The sequence below is a fragment of the Apium graveolens genome, chromosome 3 (assembly GCF_009905375.1).
Source record: "Apium graveolens cultivar Ventura chromosome 3, ASM990537v1, whole genome shotgun sequence".
NCBI classification, from domain to species: domain Eukaryota; kingdom Viridiplantae; phylum Streptophyta; class Magnoliopsida; order Apiales; family Apiaceae; genus Apium; species Apium graveolens.
In genome coordinates this window covers 79,170,890-79,191,342 of record NC_133649.1, presented here as the reverse complement: position 1 = coordinate 79,191,342, position 20,453 = coordinate 79,170,890, and the positions used below count along the sequence as shown (strand labels likewise).

General features: G+C 34.6%; 4 protein-coding genes across 5 annotated transcripts; 1 reads left to right on the top strand and 3 right to left on the bottom strand.

Annotated features, from left to right (window-relative positions):
* Positions 1–1,930: 1,930 nt before the first annotated feature.
* Positions 1,931–3,529, top strand: LOC141710790 (protein PSK SIMULATOR 1-like). Its single transcript, XM_074513316.1, has one exon. It carries the CDS (start codon positions 2,048–2,050, stop codon positions 3,404–3,406), a length of 1,359 nt encoding a protein of 452 aa, XP_074369417.1. The 5' UTR covers positions 1,931–2,047; the 3' UTR covers positions 3,407–3,529.
* A 2,479-nt stretch (positions 3,530–6,008) lies between these two features.
* On the bottom strand, positions 6,009–10,210 carry LOC141712484 (uncharacterized). Its single transcript, XM_074515453.1, has 9 exons — positions 9,807–10,210; positions 9,201–9,284; positions 8,495–8,529; positions 8,233–8,344; positions 7,518–7,591; positions 7,031–7,121; positions 6,731–6,861; positions 6,589–6,637; positions 6,009–6,461 (listed from the first exon to the last, which is right to left on the bottom strand). The coding sequence occupies exons 1-9, from the start codon at positions 10,008–10,010 to the stop codon at positions 6,384–6,386; spliced, it is 858 nt and encodes a 285-aa protein (XP_074371554.1). The 5' UTR covers positions 10,011–10,210; the 3' UTR covers positions 6,009–6,383.
* Positions 10,211–12,383: 2,173 nt separating this feature from the next.
* On the bottom strand, positions 12,384–16,552 carry LOC141712483 (ABC transporter I family member 1-like). 2 transcript variants are annotated; one of them, XM_074515451.1, is made up of 2 exons: positions 16,397–16,552; positions 12,384–13,505 (listed from the first exon to the last, which is right to left on the bottom strand). In XM_074515451.1, exon 2 carries the CDS (start codon positions 13,339–13,341, stop codon positions 12,658–12,660), a length of 684 nt encoding a protein of 227 aa, XP_074371552.1. In that variant the 5' UTR covers positions 13,342–13,505; positions 16,397–16,552; the 3' UTR covers positions 12,384–12,657. The 2 variants fall into 2 exon arrangements, with proteins under 2 accessions (XP_074371552.1, XP_074371553.1); XM_074515452.1 differs by having other exon boundaries at positions 16,369–16,525.
* A 1,293-nt stretch (positions 16,553–17,845) lies between these two features.
* Positions 17,846–19,263, bottom strand: LOC141712482 (putative CCR4-associated factor 1 homolog 7). The gene is made up of 2 exons (XM_074515450.1): positions 18,981–19,263; positions 17,846–18,852 (listed from the first exon to the last, which is right to left on the bottom strand). Exon 2 carries the CDS (start codon positions 18,827–18,829, stop codon positions 17,951–17,953), a length of 879 nt encoding a protein of 292 aa, XP_074371551.1. The 5' UTR covers positions 18,830–18,852; positions 18,981–19,263; the 3' UTR covers positions 17,846–17,950.
* Positions 19,264–20,453: the final 1,190 nt, after the last annotated feature.

Here is a 20,453-nt window from a genome sequence, read left to right as displayed (position 1 = left end):
AAGACTATCAAAACTATCAGACCCAAGAATTCAAAGCTATCAAAACTACCAAACCCCAAACAATCAAGACTAACAAACGAGAACGGGCTCACACAAACGTGGCCTAACGTAATGAGCTCACACAAACATGGCTTAAATGAACAACATTCATATTCAAGAGAGAGTATGGTTGTTTATGTTCTTACAGGTTTAAGATGTGGACTCTCTTAAGAGTTTGCTGATGAAGGTGAATCCAGGGGCACCGAGACCCAAGGATGGAGCCCCCTCCTTCTAGCGCCAAATGATAACTCTGGTGAGCGGGGCGGCTCCTTCCGACGCCGTGCCTGGATCTTCTGGGTGTGAGTGAGGTACAGCTGTTGTTGGGCGCTTGCAAAACAACACCGGAGGGGGGTTTTGTCCCTGCGGCGCCTCCGGTGTAAGAATAAGAGCCTAGTTGGGAAAGATGAATATAGAGAGGACAAAGGTGGCCGTATGTGTATAAGCTGTGTATATGAGAGTGTGTAATGGAAAATATGTCTAACCTCTAAACCCTTCATCTTTGGGGGTATATATAGTCCAAAGGTAGGGTTTAGGGGTTGGTACCTCTAGATCAGGGCCGTTGGTTGCTGCAGGCGGAGGACGTCTGGCTTGGGTGGATTGTGTACATGTGTCCAGGCGAGGACCACCTTCAGGGTGTCCTAACGGTCCTCTGACAAGCGTCGTGCTTGTCTGTTATGTTGGTTGTTGATAGCTGTTTTCGTCACGTGCCCGCGTACCCCTCCTTGGCGGGTTGTGGAGTGTGCATGTGCTTGCTGGGACCCCCCTCAGGGTGGCCCTAGTTCTGGGGTGGATCTAGGTAGGCAGGTGATCCAGGTCATGGGTTGGACCCTGGTAGGCAGGTGATCCAGGTCATGGGCTGGACCCTGGTTAGAAGATGATCCAGGTCATGGGTTAGACCCTAGCTGGGGGATGACTCAGGTCCTGGGTTGGACCTGAGCCCGGGTCTCTCCACTTGATTGAACTGGGTGAAGGGGGTCTTGGTCCATCAGTTGAGCCTGCTTCACCTTAGATCTGAGTTGGACCCTATCCAGGTCGCTTATACCCTATCATGTATCATTTTAGACCAGAAGAACCGGAAAAGAGCTTATGATCTGACTGCTTAACCAATTTTTGGTCATTTGTTCTAAATTTCGGTTTTCGGTATAAATCAAATTATTCCTAATTTGGGTTCGGTGTCACAACCTAGTTAAATTTGGTTCGGTTTTCGGTAAAAAAATTCAGCATTTTGGTTTTGGTTAATCGAAATAAAATTCGGGTTTGGTTAGCAGTTTACAAAGCCCTAGTTAAAATTATAATTTATTTTTCACTAGTGACACTTTTCCAATTTAAGTTATAAATTATTTTTATTAAGAAATTTCAAACGAGCCCTAACTATTGTTAAAATTTATAATAATATATAATAATGTTGAAATATTTGTTTGATAGCAAAAAAAACAAGAATGTGAGGTGGAATTAACAATGTCTAGTTTACAGGGTTTAGGAATAACATTCTGTATGGTTTATATTTAACATATCTGCAAGGACAGTATATAACGGGTGAAGATACTGAACGGCCCTGTTACATGCTTTTGACAAACAGAATACGATGCAGCTTGATATTAGTTATTTTATTACAAGCAAAATAGACTTTTTTTTTATGACAGGTAAAATTATAACCCATATCTGCATTTTAGTATTGAAAATCGAGCAATGATCCTGACTAACAAATATTAGAATAATAATATAAGTAGCCGGAACACTAATCATCGAAACAGATTCTATGCTAACTGCTAATGCTTTGGAAGGACAAGGGAAGAAGCTCGGTGCATGTGACATTTATGAATAAGCTGAGATGATATGGATCCAAATTAGTATAATACAGTAGTCAATCTAACCGACTCATGAACCGCGATTCCCTCGAAGTGTCAACGCCTTCTTTCTTTGTCTTCTTAAGTCTTCCCTTCTCCAACAACGTCTTCCTCCATTCTCATTTCCACAATCTATCTAACAACTTTTACAGTGACTTGCCATGGTTGCTGTAACCACCATGGGGTGGCTTTCTCAGATACGCAACCGCAAAAGAATCAAATCCGTTGATGACGTTCATCGCTCCAAAAATCTTGGCATTCTCTCTTTTGAGACTGCCAAAACCATGTCACGTTTGGTCGCTTTATATAAATCTTTGTCTGATCAGGAAATTAATTATCTCCGCGACAATGTTGTTCAATCCAAAGGGGTAAATTATCTGAATTCTGCTGACGCAACTTCTCTTTTCTCGCTTGCTTGTGCTGAAAGACTCGAAGATCTTGATTTTACTGCTGCTGCTATTGGGAGGTTGGGTCAGAAATGTATTGACTTGGGGTTTAATAGGTTTGATATTCTTTATGCTGATCTTAAGTTGGGAACATTACATTTTGAGACTTTGGAATATGGGTCACGAAAAATCGAAAAGAAGATCAAGGAGATTGAAAGATTGGTTTATGCTACGGCAAATTTGCACGCTTCATTGCAAGGTTTAGGTGAGTTAGAGGTATCGGAGAGGAAAATAAAGCAAAGGAAATTGTACTGTGAATTAGGTACGCCGGATCAGAATGTAAATTTTGATCAATTTGATCAAAAACTTGCTAGTCACAGGAAGCAAGTTCGCTATCTTAAAAAAGTTTCGTTATGGAACAAGACATTTGATCAAAGTGTTGAGATATTGGCTAGGATTACTTGTAGTGTCTATGCTCGGATTTGCATGGTTTTTGGACCTTATATTCGGGATTTGCCTGCTTGTGGTCTTGTTAGGCCTATTAAGAATGTCATAGGTTCTCGATCAGGGCCAATTTTGGGGGCATCTCAGCATTGTTTGGTCCGTTTTCATAGTCAGAAGCCGATACGTTTCCTTGATGTTGATGGTAGTGATAAAGAAGGTAGCAATAATAACAGAGTGTTTCATGCAGCAGGACCTAATACAGTGGGAGGTTCGGGGTTGGCAGTGCGTTATGCGAACGTGATTTTGTTGGTAGAGAGGTATTTGGATTCGAATATGACAATAGGCCGTGATGCAAGGGAGGAACTGTATGAAATGTTACCAGAGAGTTTGAGGAAGTCAATGAGATCAAAGCTGAGGAAGAATGTGAAGAAAGGTCCAGTTACAGACAAGTTGATGGCTGGAGGATGGAAGGAACCACTGAACGAGATGATGGAATGGCTAACACCGATGGCTCATGATACTTTGAAGTGGCAGATGGAAAGGAATTTTGGAAGTATGAAGTTTGAGTCCAAACCAACGGTTTTGTTATTGCAGACTCTGCATTTTTCTGATAAGGAGAAGGCAGAAGCTGCCATAGCAGAGGTGTTGGTAGGGTTAAGTTGTATATATTGGTGCGAGAAACGGCTATAGCTAAGATGGCAATGTAGTTAACCTCAATTTAACAAGGACTGTTCTTTAGTTAGGTTCAAGATGGTGTAATTTCCCCAGTTGCTACACAGAAACTTACAACACATTTTGTTGCTTGGTTTTTAGATTTGGTAAACTCATGTTGTTCCTTTTATTGACATCGTACTGTTTGGGAAACTAAGCATTTGAGAACCATTTTAGAAATTCAATCGTTCCTCTTTTTAAATACCGTTTTAAGGTTTATAAATTCTCTTCTTAGTTCGAGGCTAGGCATCGAATATGTAATGGTTTTAAAAATACAATCCCCACACAATCTAATATAATGATGCACTCGCATTAGCTAGTTATTCTAATGCTGGATACTGGATTGATCCGGCAAATAAAAAAACCGTATTGGTATTTTTAGCACAGGGTTAAAGTTAGACCAGTGAAAAGAACAAAGAAATAGTAACGACAGAGGATGTTTCAGCCGGCTAGGTATCGTGAAATGGGAATAATAGAAATAAAAATGATAAGGGTTTCAAGTTGGTACTCAAAATGACTTCAAATGACATGTGGCATGCTCGAATCTATCTATTATATATAATATTGCAACATCAAATTTTTTGGGAAAACATTTTATTCATAATTACAATTTTGCCCATAAATTTTATTAAATATTAAAAATTGTTGTTTTGGATGGGAATCAAACCCATTTCAACTATTTATAAATTTACCATATCTACCACTTGAGTTAGAGACGTATTTGTTTAAGTCTTGATAACGTCAAGTGTTAAGGTTGAGCTTACTTATTTACACGGAGTGTGTCTTATTCTATATTTAATTTGATATTTATTTTAATATATCTATAAAATATAATGATGTGAGACTTGATTAAATAACTCATTTCTATATACTAACTTTATACTTGGGCAAAATGACAAGAGTATATATTTTTTAATTGTACAATTTTTTATTTATAGTTAAATTTAGAGTTTACATACAACTTTAATAAAAAAAATTCGTTTTAAACCCAAATTTCTTCTGTTACATAGCCAACTTTATCTAATCAACGAACCGAAGCATGATTTTCTAATCATACTAATTTTAAAAATATATTTTTCTCCATAATAATTGAACCATGTTAGCCTATTTATACTAATTTTATAAAAGAATGATGTAGGATATTCATGAGCATAAAATATACAGTTTCGATAGACGAACATTCGATAAATAAATAAACTCATCAAATAAATGAATAATCTCGATAAAAAAATAACATTTCCGAATGTATTATTCATCGAGATTTTATTGTATATGTTTGTGACTGTTCTAGGGATGAGCAAACCCGAAATCAAAAATCGAAACTGAAATCAAAACCGAACCAAACCACACGATTAAAAACCGAACCAATTAATAACCAAACCGAATAAAAACCAATCTGGTTAATATGGATGCGGTTTGGTTTTAATATTTTTAAAACCGAATACGCACCGACCGTACCAAACTTTTCACAAATTTTCAACACATCTATAATTCACAAGTCATTTGATTACCCTCCATTTTCAATACTTTGGTAATTTGGTTGATTACTTTTTTACCATTAAACTTAACGTATTTAAATTATATATGTCTTACAACACAATCAAATAGTCAAGTTTATCCCAACATGAGCAAAATATCAAGGGGATAAGCCGGTACAAAAATAACTCGGTGCTTTTTTTAGTCATCTATGGAATGAGCTCGTAAAAAAATAGATTTGAGACAAAAAGATTTAAAGAAGAAGATTATTCTCTTTACCAAAATATATGTATATTCACTCACGATCTTATAATAAGAGCAGAGAATCATTCCTTATGAATCGATAATTAGTTAAAAATTATGAACATAATCATATTTATGAATAAATAATTTAGAATCAATTTATATCACCGTAAGCACATAATATGTGACGTCGATTATGCCCTTGAATTGTATGGGGAAGTAGTTACTACCGATAATATTTGAACATAGCGAGAAGATAAAAAACTCTTAAAACAACACACATAACGACCATCGTCCATTTCACGATAATTTTAAAATTTTCATTACTGTTAAAAAACTAAAAACGTCTCGGTATGAAATGTTTAGCTACCATCATTAATAATAATCATGATTCACTTCAATGATTTGGATCAATTCTTATTGTGTAGTTAATTCAAATCATTATTTTAAAGAGCAAAATGTTCGGTAAAGAAAATTAAAATATTGTTTTCCTTTATACTACAATCACTCTGAATATTATACATTCTTACGAATTTTTTTATAAATATACCCATATTCGTCAACTACAAATATTTGTAAAAAATATTTAATAAATATTAAAATACTTAAAAATTAATATATAAAAAATGTCCGTGCCTTGCACGGGTTTAGGAGCTAGTTGGAAATAATGCCACTAATGGATCTTGCTGTATTCATATAAATTTCACCAATAGAATAATTTTAAATTGTAGGTTCACCAATATCATGTAATTCGTAACAAAATTTGGTATGTAATTCGTAACAAAATTTGATACCCAATTTAGTATATCTAGCAATACACTTGGATTCTTGGTAGAATGACAATAATATCATAGTAGGAATATAAGGAAATTGATCTGCATTAACATATAACTTATTCGTTTATAGCATTAACACACAAATTATTCGTTTAATAGCCCTATTTATAACAAACTCAGGATATCCTAAGCTAATTATAAAAGACTAACCAAAATCCCAATCATTTGAGGGACAAATAGCTGCAAGTCTGCACTGCACCTACAGACAATGATACAAGAAACTGTAATATGATCCTCTGCTAGCTGCCTAGCTCTAGGAAAACAATTATCGGTTTTACAAAAAAAATGGTAATATATATCTATAAGAAATTGTACAACTAATTGTCAAAACACAATAACATCTTGACCAACAAAATTTTAAAAAAAACAAAAAAATTTGACCTATTGCTCATTGTAAAATTTCATATGTCATGTCTGCCTCCCTGTTGCAGTGAAGTTTGATACACAACTTCACCTTTCATAGTAACTAAGTATGTCACCTGGCAAATGAATAATCTATTAGTTGTGAACTGTAACGCATAACGCCTTGTTAGAAATGAAATATTCAACAGAAAATCTTCCAAAGAAAATGATTAATGTCTATTCCATAGAAATCTCGAAACTTACAATCTCTATAGAGCCAACTCTATGAAGAAGGAACCCATTTTCAATATCACTGCATAACCCAAAAAGAAGGGAAAATGCTATTAAAGAAAAGTCCAGGATACTTGCATTTTGCTGAAAATGGCAATATTATGTTTCTTATTACCTGTGAAGAATACGTTTCTCATTTATGCTCATGAAATAAGGTCCTCTGCGCATTTCACCAGCATTGTGGATAAGAGCCGCGCCTTCTTTCTCAACATTTTTGTTACATACCTGTGCGCTAAGGTATGCATCCTAAAGAGAATTTGTTAGATATTAGGATTCGCTTAACCAAGTTCTAGCATTTAAGCATCAACCTATCTTTTTATTTGATACAAGGAAGATCGACATATATAAGAAAGAAACAGTATGATTATAAATGTCTAGTATGAGGGAAACATAGATAAGAGCTCTGTTTACTTACTACTCCATATTTCAGAAACACGTGATACAGGTCCATTTTTTTTAGACTATCATCGCAACCTTCCAATGACTGGAACCCGACAACAATACGCCTGTTGCAAAAGAAAGGGGAAATGGTAAAAATACGACCAACTAGTGCCAATATTTAACATAGACGAAGGAATAAGGGTAAGCTGTAAGAAACTAAGAATTCAATATCAAAGCAAATTAATATGATTGCAAATTCAGAAAAAGAGCGCCATAAACATAATGACCCCTACATTCCTCGGTACTTCCAAGGAAATTATCGTCATACTAAAGTGGATCAATGGACATTTGAACTTTCGTTGGTATGTTAATCTTTTCAGAACTGATAGGTCTGCAAATCAATAAATGACCCCTCCGAATCTTTGCACCTAGTTTTACCATAGTAAATAGCAGGTAGTATGCCTTTGTCATGCTATTTCATAAATCACCACAGTAATTAACAAAGCATAGTGTGATCTTACCAGTCGCCATTGGTGGCATTGAGCAAGCCCGTAAGCTGATGTAATTCACGATTGTAACTGTCCGTGGAATTATCCTAAGTCACAATGTAATATTCTTCAGAAGTAGAATACTATTCTCTAAGAATTTATAGTAATCAATCATAAGACAATATGTTTCCTCTTAAAAACGAAAGGAGATCTAGATAAACGAATCAAATCATTTGTATACTCAAAGTGTCTGATCCAGAAGATAATAGCATAGTAATATGCCACGTTATCTCAAATTAAGTGGAAGTTCTTCCAGGCGCTTAGACTAAAGGTACCAAGACTGTCCTTCCTAGAGTTTTCACAAGAAAATTTTAATGAAGGGGATGTCCATGCCAGTAAAGGTCATGCTATTTCACATGCAATCATGTAATAAAGTGCTATTGATGAATTTCACATAGTGGGGGTGGAGATTGTTCAAACTAAAAAATGATTTTAGTGGGGGACACTGTTGGTGGAAACAAGGGTCAAGGGGTCAAGCATGAAAACAGCCAAATGATACAGGGCAAAGAGGAATGAATTTGAAGCTTATGAATAACACGGACTGCAACTGCACACGCACTTAAGATAGATAACTAAGGGAGTATCTTAACAAAAGTAAAAAGCTTACTAAGAGAGAACTCAAACAAAATCCTGCTCTCTGTATTATTGCAATACAAAAACGAAAGAATTAATTATGCATGATGCACACCTGCTTGAAGCCGGCCTGGAAAATTATCACATCCAGCGCTTTTTGGCCTGGGATTTCAATCTGTTTAACTACATAATCAAGCTCTTTTCCTTTAAAAATGCTAGTTGTGTACCTGCATTTCCAGAAGAGTAGCAACTGAAGAGAGACAGAAAAGTATAATCATGAATTATTTAACACAAACAGCATGAAAATAAGAGTTGACAAACAAGTACTTCAAAAAGAGAGTTGATATTAAATTTAATAAGTATTTCAAGATATGTACCACGGAACTTTCAGGGACTGAAGGTGATGAGTAGCCTGTTGAAGAAGATCTGTTAAAACTTGCCATATGTTTATAGAAAACCAAAAGTTAGTTACAGCAACACGTATTCTCATTTAGCAAGACAACACTAATACGACCAGGTTCACCAGGACATCACGTATCAATACTAGAAAGATGAAGCCCAAATCCCCTACACATACTACTTTTCAACATTAGCGTATTTTGGGAATCAAAACTATCAACAAGAAGTGTCCGAGTCAAGTAAGCATGAACATTACCAAACTTCTAAACTAAGAGTAGAAGTGTTTTTAGTGCCAGAGAATCACTAAGGGAGCCGTTTGGATACTTGCGGGGAATGTGAATCAGGAATGATGTGGAATCTTAAGTTGTATGTAGAAAATGATTTATCCGGTTGAATGGCATGAGCTTCCCACTTTAATCAATAAAAATGCTCATCCAAACACTAGCATGTGGAATTAAGGTTCCGATTCCCGTTAATCAGGTTCATTTTCTATGAACCAAACGCCCCTAAGTTCACCACCTCTACGGGTAATGGAGCCCCATTCTTCATCCTCACACACAGAAGAGAATTTACTTAGCATTGTGCAGCTAATAATTTTTTAAAAAAATTTCAAGTCACTTGATCAAAAATAAGATGCACAGAAGTTACAATTGAAACTTAAAGAAATGATCACAAAAGTCTTACATTCTGCAGCAACGGATCATCTTCGCCAAGATCGCTAACGTTAACTACAAATTGTGCATTGTACAGCTTTATCACCTTCCTCATCTAGAAGTTCAGTGAATTCCAAATCAGAAAATGGAAAAGCAGCGATCCAAAAGTATAATAACAAATGATTAGGAGATAAAGTAGGAAATAAGCAAAGCCCGGTAATACAATTACAAACACAGTTTGGTTGACTAGTAAAATATAACAATGTAGAATATTCAATAGCAGTTGAAACAAAAAGCCATTTTTGAAGCAATAAAAATACAACTTGAAAAATGATAGCACTTGCAACTTTACTATATCATTCATATTAATAAATGATTGCATAATCGAACTTCATCATATTCTATACAAACACATTAGCAAATAGTTCGACCACCACAAAACACCTCTCTCTCTCTCTCTCTCTCTCTCTCCCCCTCTCTCACTCTCTCCATCTCTCTCTCTCCCTCTCTCTCGCTCTCTCTCTCTCCCTCTCCCTCTCTCCATCTCTCTCTCTCCCTCTCCCTCTCCTCGTTCTCTCTCTCTCCCTCTCTCTAAAAACTAAAAAGTAAAAAACAAAGGAAGGGGACAAAGACTAACCAATTTGAGAAGACGGGCCTGGTGATTGAATGATCGAAAGCCTCCTCCAACACTAACAAAATAGAAATCATTAGGATTCCTACGAATCATGTTTGATCTATTAATATGTTTCATAGGATGACCAATGTTGAAAGCTGCAAAGAGAGCAACGCAGAGACAGATTTGCGTTATAATTGTAACTTTCCATTTAGATGATCTCTCCATTTTCAAACTATCATTACCCACTCCAATCTTCTTACAACCTTCCTATCATCTGAATAGATTTACTGTACACCTAAACTGTGTAAGTACTTGCATAGCGCACGCACATGCTATGTCACATTTATTAAATAGTACGAGATATTATCTTAACCGTTAAATGTATGTCACGAACAAATACAAACGGCTGAGATCATTGTGTCAGAGAGAGCTAGTTTGTTAGTATCTGCCTGCGTTTATCTTTGCATCTCAAATTTCAGTACATTTACGTTTTATTATTAAATTAAGATCTAAATTGATTTCCAAAAAATTTCAGACACGATGGCAGGCCTGTCAATGGAGCGAAAATTTGATCCGACCCGATCCGATCCGAGACCATTTTAGTGGATATGGATCGACCTATTAAAAATCCGATCCGATAAGAAAAATCTGAATATAAATGGAGCGGATATGGATTTAGGTCAATCTGATCCGTTAATAACCCGATCCGGTTTATATATATATATATATAATGTAATAAAAATATTTTTTAATAATTCTAATTTTAAACGTATTATCCTCGAGTAAAGTCCCATAATCTATATTTCGTTCGGTTTAGTCTCTATAGTCTAGTCCATTTGTATAATCCTGCTTCTTTTATCTTTTAAAACCATATAACCCAAATCTCAATTCATATATATAACACTTTTATTTACAAGTCAAGTCCCGTTATCCTCGAGTCAAGTCTCATTATCCTCGAGTCAAGTCTCATTATCTATATTTCGTTCAGTTCGATTTCTATAGTTCGATTTCTATAGTCTAGTTCATTTCTATAACCCCAGTTCTTTTACATTTTAGAGCCGCATAACCCAACTCTCAATTCATATAACACTTTTATTTTGCGGGATCAATTTTTTTCATTGTTAGAATTAAAATACTGTAAAACCCAATAGTATGTTTGTTTCAAAAAATGAATTTCAGTTCGTAATTTATCTTTGGACTTTGTTATATTCTACTTGTATTTTAATATTTTTTGAAATTGTCAATTTCAAAAAGATTTTGTAATAATTGAATTTAAAAAAAAAATTAATATACATAAATGGAGCGGATATCCGATCCGAAATCCGTGATCCGAAAGGATCCGGATATGGATCGGCCTATAAAAAATCCGGAGCCAATTAGATCCGAATCCGAAAATATAAATGGATATGGATATGGATTTAGGCCGATCCGATCCAAACCCGATCCATTGACAGGCCTAATGATGGGTGGTTTAAATTATTTTTTTTGGTAAATAATAGGTGGTTTAATTTGTATGCATAGTATATTATTTTTAAGAAAATTATCAAATATACATATTATACATAAATATTTATACAATTTATTCTTCGAAAATGTTAAGGCCAGCAGCTGGCCAGGTGAACGCTGCATTTTGGAAAAAATAGAAGGCAACTTATATTTAAATCAATGTATAATTTATTTTTGTATTTTAAATTAACAATTGTTTAGCGAAAGAGAAATGAAAGGGAAGTAATTTAATTTGGAATATAGTTGTTTTAAAAAAGAATCCAAGAAAATCTGATAATGATGTCCTCGACGAGAAGTTCATACAGATCATCACAGCTCTTCAATGATAAACACAAGAAAAAAAACAATATTCTATAAAGAATTGGACCCAAGAGAATCAACAATTGTATTGATTGGTTGTATTTCACTTCATATTCAGCTGTGTATGACAGGGACGTAATATTTGACGTTTTCCAGATGATAATAAATTTTCATTTTATAAACTTCTCTTTTTTGTTTGCTAAGTCAATTTTCATTAATTAAAAAGAAATTATTATAAATATCAATTTTCTAAATTATTTTTTATGATTTAATTATTTTCTAAAAATATTTGTAAAAACATCTCCCTCTGTTTTTTATATGTCTTTTGATTTTCCTGCACACAATTTTAAATCTTTTAACCACATATATAAAATAATATTTTTTAGTTTTTTTAAAAAAATTAAAGTTACAGTTATATATTTTTATTTATGAAAAAATTGAATTTAATTGGATGACCAAAGGATTATACGTGCACAAAAGTTAAACGTCTTATAAAAATAACAAATGAACGTATTTATTAGCTTGTTTATTATTATCAACAATTTGATACATGAGAAGTTTTATTAATTCCAAGAATTTTCTTCTAAATATGTGTTAAATGACCAAATAATTTTGGTAGATAACTCCATTTTGTTGTCGCATATTAATTTTGTGGTCCTAGGCTAGCTAAACAATTATTGAGTAGTTGTGAAGTGGTATTTGATCTTACAGTTCAGGGGAATTTTTTTTTGGAACTGCATAAAATATCTAGAGGAAAATTAATGGGAGTATGAGAAAAATCTATTCGGAGGAAGCAGTGAAATATTGTCTTAACATAAAAAATACACATCAGAAGTTCCCACCACCATCTCCATCAATGTACTGGAATAAATAGTAGCCCTACAACAAGATGAATTTTCTTCCATTTGATGCACTGGAAAAAATTAACAATTTCAAGTAGGCTGGCTTCCAGAAATTGTTTCAGCACTCAATATATTGACTTTCATAATATGTCTGCCTTTTCTGTCCCATCCAAGAAAAAACAGAGGGAAAAAATATTAAAACAGAAAACTATGGCGTTAAGCTTCTAATCTCCTCGATCAAGCATGTCTACGAAAGTTATTCTTCTTGGAAAACGGGGTGGCAACCTCAAGTACATGGCATCCTCAATCTCGATAGGCAAGTGTGTGGCGACAATAACAATCCCACCCTTCTTTCTGTGCTCTGCAATAATATGTTCCAACAACTTTACTCCATCATCATCTAGCGCCACGGATGGCTCATCGAGCAACCAAATTCGCCTATCTATTGCGAGCAACCTTGCAAGCTGAAGCCTTTTCCTCTGCCCCATGGAGAGCAATCTTGCTTTGTCATTTGCCAGTCTTCCAAGTCCCATTAGTTCCAGAGCAGGTAGTGATCTCCCTTGCTTGCCTTCCAGAACTTCAAACCATTGCACATTGTCAAGTACTGTAAACTTGTCTTTGACAGCGTCTTTTAGGGAGAGCCAGTTTAACTGAAGCTTGTACTGGTGAAATATTCCAGATTCAGTTATATCATGACCATTCCAGAGGATTTCCCCAGCTGATGGTTTAGAAAAGCCAGCTAGCATACGCATGAAAGTGCTTTTGCCTGACCCATTGGTGCCTGTAAGCACGAGTGCACCACCATCATGAACTGACACATTTACATGACGAAGAATTTGTTGGGCATTTCTCATGCAAGATACATTTTTTAAGAGCAGTCGAGGGAGTGGTGGTTTACGGAGAGACATTGATATAGGAGATAGAACAATGAAATAAAACTACAAAATGTATATCTTAGCTTCCAAATGCGAGGAATATGTGACTATTTTAATATCTTTATATGAGAAAAATCTAATCTTCTTTTATAAGATGGAGCAGAATCCAAGGGCCAACTGCAACCGGGAGAAATTACCTGTGACAAATTTGCAAAAACACAAAAATTATTGTATAATATCGAATATTTTCAATACAGCCATTAATGTATGTCTGGACTAAAGGCATAATCTGTAGGTGGCCAAAACTATAATTGTGTATTTATGTGTTAAATCTGGGGAATAAGTGAAGCACATGAAACTCTGTACATGTTTTATACAGCCCACGTTCTGAAAAAAACATTGACGTATAATTTGCAAAGTAATTCATTTTCATCTAGATTAACCGCACCTGGTGTTGATAATATGATATATCATTTTGCACGTAAATATCAGAGAGCATATATTGACAGTTTCACATATCCCGGGAGAATGAGAGCTAAACTTCTATAGGTCTACTGACTAGTATATTTCACACTGAAACAGCGACACTATGAGATCTGCCCGAGAAATTAATGAATATTTTTGTTGGCAAGCATTATAATTCATTAACTCATACTTGTTTTAACATATTTATTCCTTTAAAATAATCCCAAGGACTAGTTTAATCACTTTCTAGTCCATTTGAGTGTTCAATCCCATACTATTTCTAGGTTTTATAACACATGGAAAGGAACTACAGAATTTAGCAATTTAATCCATCGAATAACTTAAGGATAAATTATAGTAATAGTAAATAGTAGAGTCAGGGGATTATACTCCTATCAAACAAACCAAACTTGGAGTTACAAGGCCTCTAGGAGATTAGTGATTACTCATAGAGTCATAGACTGATATGAAAACGCTTAATACATTAAGACAGAAAGAAGAAGAGGAGAATTTTCACAACGGGAGACAATGGTCAGAATAATTGTTGCATCAACGTCGACAAGAATTATCCAAACAAACTAAAGTACCTTGTTAGGAAATGATTTTCAAAACTCAGAAGACAGACTTGTGTTCAAATACAAACCATATCAGCCTAAGAACTCAAAACCGGGTAACAGAATTTGCGTATTTAGTGAATTGTAAATATATTATAAAGAATACTGCTCTATATATTACAAGCAAAACTTTAGGCATGTTTTTTGTTGAATCCAAGAATATACTTGGTGATTTCTGTGTAACTGTATGGTAAAGCCTGGAAACTTGTAGCTGAACGTGACCCAGACAAGAAAGAAGGAATTGTTTCATCAAAGGAAGAAACATAAAATGATTGTAAGATCTTCCGAGGAAATCTTGACAGGATTATTTCTCACAATATCAGATTTGCACTACAATTATCATCTGTTCGTTAATAGGAAGCAGGGATTCTTCGGTCACCCAACGAATCCCCGTATCCTCACGCACCCCTGTATCGGATACTCGGATTCTCGGAAACACTCCGATGTTCAATATTCTTAAAAATTCTCAACTAAAATACATATTTTTTTAATATTTATACTACATATATAAGTAATTTTAGTTTAAATTCTTGTTTTATAGATGCTTATATCATGTATTTGATACAATTTGCATAAAACTATTAGTTTTGTTAATAGATTTCATCATTTATAACATCAAAAATATATATTTATAATAAATATATGTGCCGTATCCCCCCGCACCCGAATCCTCATATTATTTTATTTACCGAATCCGCACTACGCACCCGCATCCCCGCACCCGTATCCTTGCTTCTTAATATGAGGTTAATACTAATGAAAAGAGTAAAAGCAATTATCTAGCAAGAAAATGTGGAGACAAAAAGTTAGCTGCTGTCTTAATTACTAGCTACACTTCAAGAGTGAAAAGTAATGGCACTTCTTGCTTGCATATTTAAAACCTGATAAACATATAACCTCAGTATTCCATAAAACAATGAAGCAGAAATGATTTTTAAAAACTTAGAACCAATCTAAAACATAATTATTCATCAATGCAAGTCCAAGATTAGCAGAACTGATGCAATGCACAATTGAAAGTGATTTTATACTATCGAAAAACAGAAGTTGGTGATTGACTGAAAACATGAGAACGAAACTCGACCCTGCTGATTGTCTGACATAAATGTTAGATATATGATCCTATTGGAAGGGCCTTCCTCTGATACCTTAAGATTTTAGATGAACTGGTTAGTCAACATGGTATCATAGCTTAGGCGGGCGGGAGGACTATGGTTCGATTCCCAACCACCCCCAACATTCTCACAATTTATTGTGGAGACGAAAGGCAATTAATTCCCCAAAAGATGATGGGCGTCCGTGTTCCACTCTTCGACCCATAATGGGCTTTCGAGTGAGGGGGAGTGTTAAATATAGGGGTCTTCCTCTAATACATTAAGGTTTTAGATGGACTGGTTCTCAATAAATAAACTTAGCTCTGCTTGCAATAGATCATGTTCCTGTCTCTACATTCCAACCTAAGTGTTGTCTACATTAACAGCATCCACTGCAGCTAAAACCTCAATTTAACTAGTATTCTCATTCATGTTTCTTGGTTTCGAAGACTGGAGGAGCTACTACTACCAAAAGCGGTTTAAATAAAGTACTCCTTATAATTAAATTCAACACAGACTTTGCGTGTAATCACGATTGACGAACAGCAATTCAGGTCACACTGTCTCGGGTCACGTACAAAAGTTTGCACAATGTCTAAATAAAGATACAGATTAAGCCTTATATCAAACAGTTGGTAAGCTATTAGTATTGGCTCCACCATTCCACCAGATTGGGGGGCGGGGTGGGGGGGGGGATATAAGATTTTTAGTTAGTGCTCATATACAATAAGTTTGATTTCATATGGATACGAATTACAATTTTACATAATAGTCATGCATCATTCATCAAACAGATAAAAGAAACAGAAAGGAGAAGGCGATATTGTGCAAGGTAATGCATAATCCAGGGTTTGTTGAGCAACAACATTCAATATATTTAAGCTTACTTCAATATTTTGAAACACTGAAATGCACCTTTATATAATCGACGGAGTACTGCAGTCTGCTGGTGACTTGTTCAATTTTCACTTCCTAGCTGCGTTGTGGGCAAACAGTAGCTCAAATGTTCATTTATTCATTTTTATTTATAAATTCTTGAATTACGCTGACCGGTCAAACCGACCCGGATTCACCCCAACGCTCGCTAGTAAGTTAATAAGATTTATTTTCGGTTAATTTCAGGTTTCTTGGATCGATTAGCAGCTCAACCAAAACGAAATTTATTTATGAAGCTGATGTTATATGTATGCACACGTATTTTTTTGACATCGAAACTGAAATAACATCATTTATATATTTACCTCCTGCATATTTTTTATGAACTACAAAAATAATTTGACCCAATTTCAATAACTTGATGCACATATCGGCTCCTTTTAGTTTATTGGTTGTCGTAAATTTATTTGAAAAACCAATAATCAGAATTATGAATTTACGTCTTTTTAATTCATCGATAAGTACTTGAGACGTTTTACTAAGTGCCTTGCCAATTTTGAATGTTACAAATCCCTGCAAATTTTTCTTGATCCATGTACTTTTTAAAAATTTTGTTGCATATACTATATACAACAATATTTGGCAATTAAAGGTAAATGGTCTTATTGAGATTTAGGCTGATTCCGGATAACATTTTATGCAAGGTAGCCCATCTTTGTAAGTGATGGGAGACGGTGCACAGGAGTTCCCGTAATTGAAAAGCCTTTCCAATCTGCACACAATTTCTAAGATTTTGGTCATTAATTTATGTGCATATGTCGTGTATGCATGTAAATTGTATGTGTAGTATTGTATGTCAGCGCTGGAAAACACTTCATCCGCTAATTGGAACTCTGTTGACAGGGTGAAAGATAGATTTGGGATTTTTGAGTCGTCTATGTGGAGATTTGGTGGTTCACTGAAACATTCTCATGGGAACAATGGCAACTCCGATATAAAATCCTATCACATACACCTACAATTTTGTATCAACAACCATTCTAGAAAAGACTCAGCTTCACTCAAAATGCAGCTTCAGAAATTAATGAAAGCCACTGATGGTAAAGTATTTGGCTGGTTTTACCTCCAAACTATAAAGAATTCGAGAATGTAGATTACAGGATTCTTCTAGGTACATATGACTCTAGTATGGGGGCTGTAATTAGTTACTTGAGGTTATTGTTTAAAGCATGGCACTTCTCTGACCCTTGATGAAATACATCACAAAAGGAAAAGGAAAACATAATTAACCTCTCCCTGGGACTAAAAGGTAAAGGAAGGTCGAAAAATGAATGATGACAACTTTACGGATCATAAATGGTTTTAAGTAGATAGGTAAGGCGGAGGGCTCAGATGCGAATCTAAGGTGAAGGGCTCAGGGTGCGCATTGCGTGATGATAATAGTCCCATCACCCAATCGCAATGTAGCAGGTAATAAGATATAAAATAAATCAAAACAATAAGAGAAACTATTTAAAGAACTAAATGAAAACATTTTAAACACAGATATAGCTAGAGAAATAGTTTCTTATTTAACTTTTATAACTTTGCTGTTCAATAAGCAACTTTACCATTCTCAACACCAAGACCATACAACACCCCAGCATATTTCTCAGGTGAGCCATTGAAAAAGGTTTCTTTCAGCTTCATGAAGGTACAGCAAGTAAGCAAGCTATCCGAACCAGCTTGGTGACAGATCCCAACTCTCTCGATATCCAGAAGTTCAGCAAGCTTGTTCAGGCCACCATGAAGACTATTGCAGAACCTCATGAGATGCTTGATATCATAAAACACCGGGAAGTACATTTTCAGCAAATCAAAGAACCCCTCCTGTGTATCAGGCAGCTTCTGGCAAGTCAGTATCTTCAGCAAGTAGCCAAAATCATAGCCACTGTGAAAAGTTACCCAATGAATGTTATCATTCAGAATAATCCCCGACGACATCAACAGCGCACTAAACCTGCCAGCATCAATACCCTTCTCAGCATTCTTCTTAAAATCAATACCGCTCCGGCCCAGAAGCTCAATCGAATCATTAGCATAGAGATCTTTGGTCAAATTAAAATCACAGAAATTGAACTGCCAGACACAGTACTTGTCGGTTCCACAAGTGGGTAAATTCCCATTCTCATCAGAGAATGTAAGACCTAACTGAATCAACTTCAACAGATCAACATTAGCCTTCAAGGTATGGAAATTATATTCAGTGTTGCTCTTGAAACCCAAAATCGGGCGAATAACAACGCCAGGGAACTCAGTATCCATAGCTACAAAAGGATAGTCATCAACTATGTCGGAAATTAATGCAAACTCTTCTTCTAGATTATCATTCCAAACTTCCCTTATCTGAATCGAATCGTTTTTCAACAGCATCGACATTATTTGAACCGCCAAATATAACCAAATAACAAATCTCGCACAATTTGGCAACATAAAACACTACTTGCAACACTAATCTGCAATCATAAAAATTAACAAAACAAAAATCAATTATGAAATCTAAATTCCAATTAAACACAGACCCAACTCAAATTAAAAACAAAACACAAAACATAAAGCAGAAATGTAATTGACAAGATCTTACCTTAGAGCGAGTACTTCTGTTATGTCTGAACAGATGCGAGCTTCGATTTATCTCAAAATCGACTGATTTATTTGAATTTAATTATAAATCTATATACGAGAGAGGAGAGTGAGAAGTGGGGGAGAATTGATTGGGGGAAATGAGTATCGAAGCTAAGGTTATTACAGGGTATGTAGAAATGAAACACGATTTATGTTTTGAACAGCGATTGAACGAACCCTAACTTCACATTGTAACGCACTTACAAACTGAGGGGGGCCATGTTCTGTACGAGGAGGGGAGATATATAAACCAACAGGGATTACGAGTGGTGTCTAGACTGTCCCACATACACTTTCACGTGTGTGCTTTTAAAAATATATTTCTTTTTTTTTTAATAAATAAATGTTAATCGGCAAAAAAAGATTAAATGTTGTTGTCATGCGCATAATTCGGATACGGATTTGCATATATCCGTAGTTATATCTGTAATTATTAAATTCAGATACAAATAATATCCGTATTATTCTAAATATGAATAATATCTATTTTTTCTCATATACAAATATAGATATTTTGAATGGATATAAGATATTTTGGATTTTGTATTGATAACCATACCATTAAACTCAAATGATATTTTTATCTATGCATAAAGTATTCGTAAAAATTATATCAAATATGTGTAAATGTATTATGTAATGTATATACACACACTATAAGCTAATATAATAAATTTTAAATTATTGAATTAAATAATTATATATATAATTTAAATATTATAATATATTTAATTTCAGATTCGAATATTTCGAACTCATATACGGATAATATCCGTTTTCTGTCGAATACATATAATATATGTTTTTTCTCGAATACGAATACAAATTTTTTAGTTCGAGTATCCGGTTTTTCGATTTTTACTAACAACCCTAGTTAAATTGTATTTCGGTCATTTAAGTGCTTAAAAACTTGTAATTAGATCTTTTAACATACAAAAACTTTCATCCACATCATTTTACTTTTAAAATTTTTCAATCATGTCAAATTTGGTGAGTTGACGTGAGATAAATCCACAATAACATGTATAGTCAGCTGAAATAAAGTTTTGACCAATCAACTTACTTCAAACTTCCATCCGGTCATCAAACTCAAGAAACTTTCATTCATGTTACTAATCATTATATATGTTAACAACCAAAAAGAAACCGGATGAATTACTGCCATACAACACTTTTTTCCCCTTTTTAAAAATTCTAAAACTTATAAACAAACTCAACAAATACACATATATAAATAAATGGTATAAGGATATATAAAAAAATAATAATAAATTAATAAGAATGAATTTAGGTGAGTGAAAACGTTGATAGTAGTGTGTGTATTTGTTGTACAAATGTGTTGTGGGTGAGTCGTTGATATTGTTGTAGAAGAAGAATTCGTCTGATTTTCTTTCATTTTTTAGCAAATCTAATGGTCACTGACCTAAATGAT

Bases quoted from the DNA above. Each gene is read 5' to 3' on its own strand.
- LOC141712482 (XM_074515450.1), bottom strand. From the start codon at position 18,829: ATGTTGCCAAATTGTGCGAGATTTGTTATTTGGTTATATTTGGCGGTT.
- LOC141712484 (XM_074515453.1), bottom strand. From the start codon at position 10,010: ATGGAGAGATCATCTAAATGGAAAGTTACAATTATAACGCAAATCTGT. The intron at 7,592-8,232 runs GTGTGCATCATG...ATTGTGACTTAG, and splicing joins TCCAGGCCGGCTTCAAGCAG to GATAATTCCACGGACAGTTA. The intron at 6,862-7,030 runs GTAAGTAAACAG...AATTCTCTTTAG, and splicing joins TGTTTCTGAAATATGGAGTA to GATGCATACCTTAGCGCACA.
- LOC141712483 (XM_074515451.1), bottom strand. From the start codon at position 13,341: ATGTCTCTCCGTAAACCACCACTCCCTCGACTGCTCTTAAAAAATGTA.
- LOC141710790 (XM_074513316.1), top strand. From the start codon at position 2,048: ATGGTTGCTGTAACCACCATGGGGTGGCTTTCTCAGATACGCAACCGC.